The 13597-nt window shown below is 34.2% G+C and overlaps 1 protein-coding gene across 5 annotated transcripts; it reads right to left on the bottom strand.

Moving 5' to 3' along the window:
* Nucleotides 1-1705: 1705 nt before the first annotated feature.
* On the bottom strand, nucleotides 1706-12475 carry LOC120356147. Of its 5 annotated transcripts, none has more exons than XR_005573949.1 (3): nucleotides 11143-12231; nucleotides 2720-2813; nucleotides 1706-1967 (listed from the first exon to the last, which is right to left on the bottom strand). XR_005573949.1 is itself a non-coding variant. In XM_039445006.1 (3 exons), exon 3 carries the CDS (start codon nucleotides 9069-9071, stop codon nucleotides 8529-8531), a length of 543 nt encoding a protein of 180 aa, XP_039300940.1. In that variant the 5' UTR covers nucleotides 9072-9095; nucleotides 11143-11323; nucleotides 12249-12475; the 3' UTR covers nucleotides 7561-8528. The 5 variants fall into 5 exon arrangements, 3 of the variants coding, with proteins under 3 accessions (XP_039300940.1, XP_039300941.1, XP_039300939.1); XM_039445006.1 differs by lacking the exons at nucleotides 1706-1967; nucleotides 2720-2813 and adding exons at nucleotides 7561-9095; nucleotides 12249-12475 and having other exon boundaries at nucleotides 11143-11323; XM_039445007.1 differs by lacking the exons at nucleotides 1706-1967; nucleotides 2720-2813 and adding exons at nucleotides 7561-9095; nucleotides 12249-12475 and having other exon boundaries at nucleotides 11143-11319.
* Nucleotides 12476-13597: the final 1122 nt, after the last annotated feature.

Genomic DNA, 13597 nt, shown 5'->3' with positions numbered 1-13597 from the left:
CAATCTTCAAGCGTTTGATTTCAAAATTAATAGTCAGGTATAGAGGTGGGTTCAACTGAAATACCAAATTTGCAAGGCGCCAAGTAGGCAATGTGCTTCACAATAAATTTTCAAGTTATTAGGACTTTTGGACATTCTCAATTATTTAATTTTTATTTCAATCTTATTCTATTATGTTAATATATCAACTATTTCAAAATACGAAAGTTGTTTTCTTGGTATGGTGATGTAAATAGTTCATTTTAAAATGTGGCTCTCATAACCTATATTTTTGGACTGAGTGTTGTTCAAATTGGAATAGGAACAGTTTTGGATTCAAGGCTGTTATTCTTTCCACAAGTAATTGTATTTAATGTAATAACAAAATAATTCGCCAGGATTACTAACTAATCTATTGGACCTCTGAAAGTGAGTCATCAATGAATTGCCAAGAGTATCCAACCATTTTCTCGATTGAATAAAATTCTTACTGTATTGTCCTACATAAATAATCAAGACATATAAAAGGTAAACTAAAACTTGTATACTTACCCTTTCCCAATTATTAAAATCCATATCTTGCGAAGGACAAACTAAAAGGTTAAAATGAAAGTTTTAATCAATGATTTTGTGGAAGTACCATTCAATAATAAATTGCATTCTTATCATCATACAACCCTGTCAATAAGAGAATAAGATTAAATTAGTTGCAGGATAATTCAAATAATATTAGAAATAATGGTATCATTTTTTTGTATTAAATACGGAATTATGTGAATAATGTAGTTAGTTATTATAATCGAATGGCTTTATAGGTGGGGATCCCTGACGGAAGTTCCATCTTGCATAAATAGGTATTTAATTTACGTCGTCAATGAGCCTCACGACTATCAGTCGGGACCGACGATTCAATGATTGTTGCCCATCTGATAACATAATCATCTATCTCTACAAGAATGATCTAAAAAATAATTCAGGAGCGAAAGATGTTCGAGCTGGAAGTCTAGTGTTACATTTGCAAATAATTGTCAATGGATATTACAGCAGTATAAGGGAAATAACGGATGCGGCAGTAAATTTTTAAGAATAGTACATTATGAAGAATATTCCGTCTTAGTGAGATCATTGTTACCCTGAAGGATGCATGTCCGTTTTCGTATTTATTGAGAGTGTGCTATGATATTTTCTCCGGTTCTCATTCAGACATTTACCATTAATTTCATAATTTTATTATGATGAGAGCTACACTTTGTAGAACGAGAACCATTTCCTCTCATGGAGGAAAAACCATTTGGCATGGTTTCGAACACCGTTGAGAACATTCAATGCGGTATAATGCGACGAATAATAATAGTAATATATATTTGATGGTGTACAATCTACCACTTATAAGGGTGCGTACAGTAATGCGCCACGAACACGCGCATTTCACTTTTAATCAGCTGATGCTATTCTTATATCTGTATTTGTACAGAAACAGTAAGATACATACATAATAAGCATAAACTGGTAGGACGCCACGCATCGGACGATTAGATTTGATGCATTGTTTTCAATTGTAGTGCGCATGCCTATACGATGCAGATAGGTATGCGCACTCCAATTGAGAACAATGCATCAAAGTCTGTACTCACCTTTAGAAACAAAATCGACATCGAGCGTACAGCCTAACGGACACAGGTAAAATTATTATAAAAGCTCAAGACAGGGTATTTAGTAAATAGAGTTTTTAATAACAATTTTATGCAATCTATTACACATTATGAGAATTATAATGAAATTATATAAAACAATTTCAGAGTATAAAATGTGACAAACTCTTTACATAAACAGACAACATTACTTTTCAAGTGTTAATTTCGTTTGTTCAAATACTCTTATTATTTATTATGTTTATTGATAAAACACTTCATAAGTGTATAAAAAATATTGCATTTGTAAAACAAATAATATGGTGAAGTATCAGTGGAGTTGGCACGTTCATCAGTCTGAAAAAGAGAATGAAAAATTAATAGAGAATAAATAAATGAATTTATTTCTTCCTTGAATAAATATATTAAAATATTAAATTTACATATTATAAGTGCAGATGAAATATTAATCACGTCTTCAGTTGTCCGATCAGTGATTAAGTGAAATATGATTGAGAACGTAAAATATGCATGAAAATCATAATATAATAATTATAGAGGAAGGAATTGGCTTATACATGTACATTATGGAAAATACACGTTTGACGCATTACCACTTATGAACTAATGGAAGAACTGATCAACTTGCAATCTAAAGGTGCGTACAGATATACGCGCCTCCAACCCGCTCCGCACACGCTCCGCCCTCGTTCCACCATCGCTCCGCAGTCGCACCGATCCTGAACGTTACGGGAGATGTTAGCTCTTCTCGCGTTCCACTCTTGCTCCCCGGTCGATCATCAATCGCTCTGCTCGAGTGACGTTCGGTTGCGGAGCAGAGCGAAAGTCTGTACGCACCTTTACATGCAGATTATGAATTTACCGAGGTTTGATAATAGGCTTATTTTCATTGTTTTCAATCAAGCACTTTAAATGTAATAATTAAAACAAATTTATTCATACTGCGGTTCAATGTTCACGGTTCAATGTTTACGCAACAAAAGTCCATCCAAACAGAGCTTTCTCCAAGAGAATCTTTAGCGTAATTGGTAGTACACGCGACTCATGAATCAAACATAGGTTGCGGGTTCGAGACCAATCAAACTCACTTTTTTCCTTTGTTGAGAAGTTTCAACTCTGATAGAGATTATCCAACGGTATCTAGAGAAAGCAGCGGTGAGACCAAGTGTCCTTCTGATGAACCTATGTGAAAGATACAAGTATTTTTCTCAAATATTCCGGACCAGTACAATTTATTTTGTAGGTTTCACATAGTATTGAGTACTTTAGTCTTTGTCGTAATTTCAGCATATCAAGTTCTCTGATGAGGTGTTACGTAATTATAAATTATGTGGTTATATCATTGCATAACTTTAGCCAAAGCATCCTCTAATGTGAGGAGACTCCCTCTCTTGGCGGCTGATAAACACCAATGACCAAAACGGACTCAGCGCCCACTCTCACATCAAGTAGAAGCTAGAAGGAATTCGGAAGAATGAGATATATTACCACTTCGGAGACATTACCACTCAGGGCCGGAAAAGAGTATCTTAAATAGATAATCACTCCCCCGCCACCTTTATAAGTGTTCGTTTCTAAGAGAAAATATTCAGGAATACCAAAAGCTTACGATTGTAAACTAGGTTTGAGTCAAGACTCGCTTAATACTACAATATCCAGAGGAGCTGAGGATATCATTGAGTCAAAATGCGCCGGCAAATGTTGAAATTGAAATTCTTTATTCTCCAAAATTTACAATACAATAAATAGTACATATGGTAAACAATTTTGGAGGCTTCTCTTATGGGCACATGCCTGTGATAGAGAAGCGAGTTGTGAAAAATCTTATTTTAAACCAACTTAAAGAAAAGTATAAAACCGAATAAAAAGTAAAATAATACAAGTTAATTTCACATGAATAAGTAAATCTAAGTGGAAAATGAAAACTAAAAATTATATACATATGATAAAAGAAAAATATATTATGGGCAGCATAATGAGATTGATAAGGATGAACGATGGCTAATCATGTAAAAAAAGGCAATAAACTAACAGGCTAATAGACTGTGGTAGAAAAAACTATCCATTCCAACACTCACACGCGCGCACACACACACACAAAAGAATATCTTCATTTGTGCAGAATGTCATGAATAATAATATGTGACTCAGATTTCAATGAGAGTAAGGTGACACTAGGATTCTTTCCTGTTCTTCAATGTTCAGAGAAGACACCCAATTGTTGACCATCTTTTTATAATGGCTTATTCTCCTGTTGCCAGGTGTTTTCAAGTGCACTGGTAATTTTTGGAAGAGGAAATGCATTTTATAAAATGTGGAAGTGGAAGAGAAAGTTGAAGTGAGTCTAGGGTTACCAATACCTACGTTTGATGCTGTTCGTGTATTATAATTGTGTTGAATATATGGAAATAAAGCTGGATCTTGTTTAAAGATGTACAGGATTAGAGTTCTTATATATAATTGTTGAACGTTGAATACCTTAAATTCTTCAAATAGTGCGTCTGATGGGAATGTTCTTGGCTTGCATAGGGCACTTTTCATTATAAGTTTCTGTACTATAGATAGAGGAGATAAAATAGTTTTAAACGCACCTCCCCATGCTATGATACCGTACTGTAAGATTGATTGGATGTAGGCAAAGTATACTTGTTTTATTATATTCTGTGTGAGTATCCCACTCAAGGAAGAGAACACATAAATAAATTTTCTGAGCTTGTTTCTCGTATAATTTACATGGTTTATCCACTTTAGCCGACTATCAAATATTACACCCAGGTATTTGTACTCCTGCACCCGCTCAATATGCTCACATTGGCATTGCATTGTCCTACTAACATTCGGTGCGCCACAGGTGTGTAACCTCAGCTCTAGACCAATTGGGTCACCATTGGCTCTGATAGAAATAGGGAGGTATTTTGTTTTACTGATATTGATAGTAAGTCGGTTGAAGTCGAACCAATCCTTTACAACACCCAAACCGAGCTCAGCCGAACGGAACACGTCATCCCAGCTCTTCCCCTCAAACAACAAAGCTGTATCGTCTGCATATAGATATAGACGACCATTTTCAATATCCACCCTGCTTAGATTATTTATATAAATTAAAAACAGTATTGGGCCCAGAGTGCTTCCCTGAATCACGCCAAAGTGGTTACACCGTGGTACACTCTCCTTATCCAAGATAGAGACAACTTGGTACCTTCCACAGAAATAGTTCTCAAACCACTTCAGGGCAGTACCCCTAATACCAATATATTCCAGTTTTTTCAAAAGCAGTCCTCTGTCAATCGAGTCAAAAGCTTTGGATAAATCTATGAATGAGAGAAGTACTTTTTTGTTATCAGAAATAGAACTATGTATTTGATTAGTGAGAAGAAAGAGGTTGTCATTAAGGTTTTTGTCTTTTCTGAAGCCAAATTGGTTTTCGAACAGTATGCTATTGTTTATTAAATATTTTTCTAACTGAATTCTAACTGCTTTTTCAATAATCTTAGATATGGTACTGACTAAATTTATGGGTCTGTAACTAACGAATTCATTTTTGGGGCCAGCCTTGTATATGGGGATAACTTTTCCTACTTTTAAGGTATCAGGGAATACTCCTTGCAAAAAGCTGCAGTTGATAATATGTAGTAATGGTACTTTCAATGAATCAATATTTTCTTTTATTAGAAGAGCTGGAATTTTATCAATTCCAGGCGCGGATCCTCCCTTAAGGTCACCTGTGATACTAGTTAATTCAGCATCAGTAATTGGCAGCAGTTCAAAGTGTGAGTCCACACTGAAATCTGCATCATTAACTGGTCCTTCAGTAATATTTGGTAAAGCCCCAGCAAGGTTAGCACCTACACTCACATAATATTGATTAAATTTATCAGCCACATCCTCTACACCATCCGGCTCAATAGTGTAATTACCTCTATTAATGAAATTTTGGAAAGGGAAACTGTCAGAATTTTTAGATAAACCAGTGATTTCCTTGATACAACACCAAAGTTTTTTACTATTACTACCAGCGTTGGTTATTTTGTTTTTAAAATAAGATTCTTTGGATGTCTTTAATAATTTAGTAAGTTGATTTCTGTATAGCTTGTATTGGTTTCTTAGAGTGGCATTAAAAGGCTGTTGTTTCACTTTTTTACTTAAATTATCTCTATGTCGAATAGATTTTAAAAGACCACTGGAGATCCATGGTTTTAATTTAATGTTTTTGGAAGAGATTGTTTTCGACTTTGTGGATTGAGAAATAATCATTTTAAGTTTGTCGGTAAAAATTTCGCAACTGGAACTCGCATCTTGTGCGGAGGTTACATCTGACCAGTCACACTCTGAAATGAGCTGAGTTGCTAGTACTCGATCCAAAAACATTATCTGCTTGCTGTGATTAATTTGTGAGCGTACGCTCTTAACCGACTGGATTTGACAAACTGTAAGGTCATGATCAGTTATGCTACATCTTATCACGGCTGCCTTTAGAATATTAGTATTTTTAATATCTGTGAAAATATGATCTAAGCAGGTGGCAGATGTGTCAGTAATTCTGGTAGGCACGTTTATGCAACTGACGAAACCAGTTGCATACAGAACATCAAGGTATCGTTGAGCTGCATGATCAAGAATTATATGAGGCAAAATACAACAATTAATATCACCCAAAATATAATGAATACGATCTCGATCTCTATGAGTGAGATGAACTTCAAGATCATCAATAAATTGTTCCATATCAGCAGAAGGGCTTCTGTAAATTGCGACTAAGCACAATCGTTCTGCACCCAAAGAAATGTCTAATTTGACACTTGAGGCGCCATACAAACTTACATCACCTTGACTCACAACAAAACATTCATTTACATATACAATCACACCATCGTTCTGATTTCGACTATTCTTATTAAAAAAACATCATATCCATTCATACACACAGGTATACAACAATCATCCGTCCACGTTTCAGTAAGTACTATTATATCAAATTTTTTCTTGTAACTGTTTAATATTACCATCAATTCATCGATATGCTTATTATAGCTTCTTATATTCAAGCTCAAAAAACTAATGTTATCAATCTCACCCTGCTCTCCAATGAAAAAATCAAATAAACTTATATCATTATAAACACTAGTATTTACATTTCTCAGGTCAACAACATTGTCAATGAAATCATCCATCAACCTAAACTATAAAGGAAAAAAAATAATAAAAAAAATGGAATATACAGTAATTATGAAAGTATAAGAAAAATTAAAATGAAAAGGAAAAAACTAAAAAAGAAAGAAAAAAAGATTATCGGTTCTCCGAGAAAAGAAAAATAAGAGAGAATCAAGACATGGCCAGCCCACCGACTCAATTTAAAAAGAAAGCCGTATGTATTTCTTTGCAGCCTAAAACCTACTCAATTTTAGATATAGTTCATGCACATAAGCCGTGCTCAATCTCATTTGAACAGAATAACATAATTATAAAGAAATAATAAGGGAAAGAGAAGTGGAGACCAGCATCAATTTGAATTAATTAATTTTAGTATATAGTATCTAAGAGATCAGATTATCTAGTTATTACATACAATGAATTGAGAAAAAAAACCCACATACCGAATAAACAGAATGCCATTGCGAAGGATCGACATATCGTTATAATGATATTGCTGTATTAACAGCTAGTTTCAAAATTAGATTATATTGTTTATTATCGCTACTAATAAGATAAATTTCAAAAGAGTTTTTGTTGTCGATTCGGTATTACATTTCTTGTTATCAATTCTAGAGACACTTCAAATCTTGGAACAGTTACAGCAGAGATAATCGTGTCACAAACCCTATCAATTACCGTATTCTACTGAATATACACTTCATTGTAAAATAGTTCTTGAAGAAAGTTTTCATAAATTTTTCACTTAATCTTACTAATCAATTTATTAATAAACTATTACTATTACAACTTATTAAGAAATATTATCCTCTCTCATGACTATCAATTTGGAAAATAAAATAGAAAAAGAGATACTATGAGTAATGATATATTGTCTAGAAAAATAATGAAAACCGTTCTACCTGAGATTAATAAATTATTATTACTAGTTTATTACCATACTAGAAATTATTATAGCTTGTGGACTGAAAACCATAAGAAAATCACATAAATTAATCTAGTGCTCATATTAATACTATATTCAATTAATTCTGATCTTTTTACTGTCATATGAAATGAATGATTGAATGAATGGAGGATAAAGTAAACATACCCTAATATAAGTGCGAAAATTTTACTGGAGTATCAATGAAGAAACAATGTTATAGCTCTAGTTATTAACAGAAGAGGCTGAAGTTAATTATTAAAAAACCAAGCAGAAGAATTTGTAGCCGAATAACTAGTCAACTGAGACGATAAACGGAAAATGGCTTAATTATTTTAAGTTTTAAATTGAACAAAGCTTCATACTTCAGGTACCTCCCTTTTAAATATGAAGATTAATCAAAGGGATAATATTGTTTTTAAGCAAATTTATGGTACGCAAAAATAATTGTATAATAATCGTATAATCGAATAATAATTATATTCGTATTCAATTGGCTGGTGATAAATGATTAGAGCAGATATTATGAGCAATAATTTTGTACAGTATTAAATCATAATTATTTCAACTCATAGATCTAATTAGATTTTTGGAACAGTATTTATACAATTAAAATTTCGATCAAGCGGGACTCTGTTGCATTCTACTATCCAATATAAGAAATCACCAATTCAAATAAGACTTTAAAAAAAAAAATCAATACACTCAAATAAATTATAAATAAATTTAAATAAATTCAAATCAGTTCAATAAATTTCAGATAAGATAGTTCAGAGATAACAAATGAATAAGAAAACCAAAGGAAATGGATTACAGTACCTTCACTTATTTGCGTTTAAATTAGCACTTTCACTGAGTGGCGTAGGGGAGGGCGTCGGCAGGTCGTCAAGCGCCCAGTAGACTCGACGTGCTCTCGCGTCCGGCGTCTTCCTCACGAACACCTTGCCCTCTCGCACCCACGCGTGTGACAGCTCCCCTGCCTTCACTCTATTCTTCGCCTGCTTTAGAAGATAACTGTTGTGCTTGGACAAGTGTTCGTTTATGAATACCGGAGTCGCACCAAAGGAGGCATTCACGTCAGACGCCTTCATTTTAATAGTTCGAGCTGCCTGCAGCCACTCGGCCCTTACTGGACGACGAACAAACGAAACAACTATAGCTGTTGGATAGTTGTTTCTCGAGGGCGCTAATCGGTGGGCATTCGATATTTCTCCCTGCTGATAGGTCACTTTCAGGGCTTTGGCGACTGCGTCCAGTAGAGAATAAATGTCTTCTCCCTTCGTTTCAGGGATTCCCTGGATCACGATGTTGCGTAATTTGGAGTATTGTTCAGCTTCCATATTCACCCATTTCCATTCGCTCATTTCCTTGTTCACCTTCAGGTTCGCCTGAAGTATAACATATTTTCAAGGAGTTGTTGCTCATTGAAGAATGCATCAACGAAATACAGTCAAACATTTAGAGAGATAAAAGTAGCCTGGATAAATTTAAAACAAAATGGTTACATTCTTTCAAGAACTGCTACATTACTTTGAAATGATAAGAAATAAGAATAGATTTGAAAGATAAGATTATAGCGTAGAAATCAACACGGACTCCTGCTTAACTAAAATGTGAAATCAACATAGATTTTTATTACTATTTAGGTTTTATTAAATTTCAGTTATTATATAGCCTAAGTGTATTGCTATTTTTTATTGTTATCCTAATCATCCTACAAAGAAAAAGTTGCCAACAGCAACGGAGATCTGCAAGGTGAACCTGTGCTACAATCAAATAAAAGATTCAACTACAATGACACAAGCTCATATTCTATCATACCTAACTTCCCTTCAATTTTCCCGCTTTCTGTTTACCCTCACATTAAATGATTTTCTGGTTGGCCGAGCGAAGTGAGGTCTAAAATTCAAGTCGACGGTTTGGCATTTATCTTTATGTTTGTAGATGTTTATATGTTGCGCATTCACAGCTAAACGCGGTAATAGATTTTCATGAAATTTGACAGGTATGTTCCTTTTTAAATTGCGCGTCGACGTATATACAAGCTTTTTGGAAATTTTGCATTTCAAGGATAATATAAAAGGAAAAGGAGCCTCCTTCATACGCCAATATTACCGTAAGATTATTACCTATAGATTATTCATCATAAATCAGCTGTCTAGTGGACTATAATACTACCCGTTTAAAAACATCGAACATCTTGAAAATGTATCTTTCCATCAACGTTAGTGAACAGTGTTGTCTACTAGCTTTGTCTTTCCATAAGCTGAGGCCATGATTCTAGTTTAGAGTATAGGAAACATTTTTCTTTTTTAATCTGATGATCAAGATTGCAACAAATTATTGAAAAGAAATTGATTTCTAAAATCATGAAAAGTGAGAAATGAAGTTTGTAGGAAATCAGCATTATGGTAGTTTATTTTTTTTAATTTCAACACACCGATTTTTCGCCAACACGACAACACAGAATGTTCTCTGATGGGTTGATTGAATTGGCGTATCGACGGTAGCCACACCTGATAACAGCGCTCACACTCACATTTCGGGACGACACGTCACGGTACGATAGGACAGGAAGCTCTATGTTTATTTAGGATTTTTTCTAGACATTTTAAATTGATAAATTATGTATTAATTTTTAAGAAAACATAACAACAGGTCAATGTACCTTACTGAGCGCGAGGTCTACTGTTTACAGAACTACTAGTATACAATTAACCTTTATCAGAAAAAACCTTACAATCCTCAATCCTTATTATTTATTTTTTGCTGAGGGCGAAGCCTACATGAGCTGTTAGCTTGTGCGGGTAATGAGGCGGATGCTAATAAGAGATGAGTGGATTTTAGGAGGCTTCCGAACCACCAGGAAGCGATTTTCCTACTCATGAATCATATTCAGAGGAGTTGGCTCAAGTGGTCACCCTTACAACGGGAGTAGCAGACGCATGATTCTCAACGTATCTAAGCGATGGCTTAATAGCGCAACCACTGAGTCAAACCGCTTCTTAAATTTTGCACCAAACCTTAATTAGTATATAATATTTATTGTTAGAGTTATTGGATGTATTCCCTTACATCTTTGTATTGCCATTTGTCATCTTGTACCTGAGAATCTCTCTATGAAAAGTCTACTGAAGTCATGAAAACCAAAACGATTATAGGCAAGGAAAATTGAGACGGAAAGTTAGTAGCAACTAGTGCTTATCATCAAGTTATTTTCCATCAATTTTCACCACCAAATGGAGCATCTATGAAATGGAAATCAAGTCATGCTTCCTGCTAAAATTCAATGCTCACAGTACTTATATGTCCAGATACCAAGTTATTTTCGGACGCGTTTCGTCATACTGGCCTCTATCTTGAGCGTGACTATTCATTCAATTTCACTTTATTTTAATAATTACTTGATCATTCTAGAACAAAAATTGCACTCACCCAGCATCCAGCATCCCATTCTCACCATCACCGGGCGTCTGTTATTCATTTCGCATTCCCACCGCCTCCATCCATCTCGCGGGACGGCGCCTGGGGACGGCGACAGCTACAGGGGGCACTTGACTACTGTGACAGGGTCGTCGCTCGGCTGCCCACTGGCTCTAGGGCGGTGGTTGCCTGCCTCAAATATCACACAGCAAATAGATTTTCAAGTGAACGCTGAATGAGACCACATCTTTCTTATGTCATCTTAAAAATTAAAAAAAGCATTTTTAGAATTTCCAATAAAATGATTATGCAGGGCATGATGAATATGAATATATGCCATTTTATTAGTAATTTGCTAGTATGTAATTTATTGGTGGAAAGTACATTATTTCAAAGTATCCCGTTCCTTGCTCTATATAATACCATAACAGACTGCGAAAGCCAATTAATTGTGAGCATATCTTTTTTAATTATCTCAAAAAGAAACTTTCGGACATTTTGATTGGAGGATCATAAATTGCATAATGAATACATGTCATTCCATTGGTAATCCACTTCTTTCATGGAATTTATTAGTGTTAATGACTTTATTTCAAAATTTCCAGTTTTCTTGCACCACCCATAACAGGCTATAAATCCCGAATGTGAACAAATCTTTCCAACGCCATTTTTGAAAATGAAGAGATACATTTGGACATTTCAACTGTATGAACATAAATTGCATGATGAATAAATGCCATTCCATTAGTATTCTACTAGTTTTATATTTGAATATTGTTTCTTAGAAATTTCAAAACTTCTCGTTTCCCTGCGTCTCCCAGTATTATATGAAGCTATTATCATTAACTTACTATTACACTACTAACCAACTAATACCATTTGAAATATTCTATTATGAAGTTTCTTCTTGAAAATTTAAATAATTTTGAATGTGAATTTGCAACTATTCATTGAAAGGATAATCCATTGCTTCTCACAAGAGTAGGCCTAGATAATAATTTTGTTATTATTATCAGCAAGGTGGAGTGGCCATAGTCGAGTGGATGAGATGCTGGCTTTATAATTCAGATGCCCGGGTTTAAATCCTGGATCGGGAAATAATTTTTTCGGGCAACTACCTTTTTCGGATGGACACGTTAAGTCGTCGATCCCTGCTGCCCAAAACCAGTCATGAGGTCATGTCATGTCAGAGTCCCTGAAATTGATCAGGTGCGAGCAGAACCAGACCTGAACCAGCCAGCTCGATATTATTAAACATATTATCAGCAAGGTTACTTCTACACCTTTTCCAATTTTATTTGAGAAAGTATCAAGTTAATTTGAGAAAGTATCAATTGTAGGCTATTTGAGAATAGTCACTTGTAATTGAGAGAATGTCAGATGTAGATGAGAATAGTCAATTGTATTTGAGAAATCGTCAAATGTAAATGAGAAGATATCAATTGAAAATGAGAAAATTTTCCAATTATTGACATGCCGTGACTCTTCTGTAGCCTATATTACAGGTTTTATTTGAGCAGGAAAGGATACTGTACTACGTACACAGTATTCCAATTACTATCATAGGCTTTGCATGTGTAAAAATTAATATTTTCAATGGTGAAAGTATTTCCCCTGTACTGTTTACGAATGATTAATCAGTATTATTTCTATGTATTATGTATTGGCAACGCGGCTTTTGTCTACAAACAATTTGTGAAACATTGCACTTGATGAAAATCATTCTCTGCTTACGGCGCAATTGAGCTTCATCATCAATCAATTGAATCTCTTGATCAAACAATTCGGCAGTTCTTCGATGGATTTTGGGGCTTAAAAATAATGTTTCATTAAAAAATTAAACGTTTTATTAGAATATTAAATATAATATCATATCATTTTGTATGAGTGCAGTTATGAAAAATATATGTCTGGAAGTACTGTTTTTTTTTAATCATTTCCCAATTACAACTGACAACTTCTCGATTTCAAATCGTATGTTCTCAAATTGAACTGATACTTTCTCAAATAAAATTCACTATTCTCAATTACAATTAACTATTCTCATTTACATCTGACCTTTTCTCAAATACAAATGACTATTCTCAATTACAATTGATACTTTCTCGAATACAGTTGGAAAAGGTGTGGATGAATATTATGATAACCATAGTTGAGGGTCACTGATGAATTATTACTCATCACTAAAAGTTGACGACAAAAACGACACAATCATTCTACCTCTTATTTTTATATACATTGATTAAGCAATAAATAATTTAATATTAGTATTGAATTAAGGAGAAAATTACTATTCCTATCATATTATCCTTGGAATGCAAAATAATTTCAAAAAACCTTACACGTATATCGACGCGCAATTCAAAAAGGAACATTCCTGTCAGTCAATTTAATGAAAAAGCTGTTACCGCGTCGATAAAGCGAAATAAAGCGAAAAATATCGCGCGTTACTTGGCCGTGAATGTCT

Source organism: Nilaparvata lugens, unplaced genomic scaffold (genome assembly GCF_014356525.2).
Source record: "Nilaparvata lugens isolate BPH unplaced genomic scaffold, ASM1435652v1 scaffold5960, whole genome shotgun sequence".
NCBI lineage: Eukaryota > Metazoa > Arthropoda > Insecta > Hemiptera > Delphacidae > Nilaparvata > Nilaparvata lugens.
Note: the sequence above shows the minus strand (reverse complement) of the source record. Positions and strands in the feature narration are given on the sequence as shown.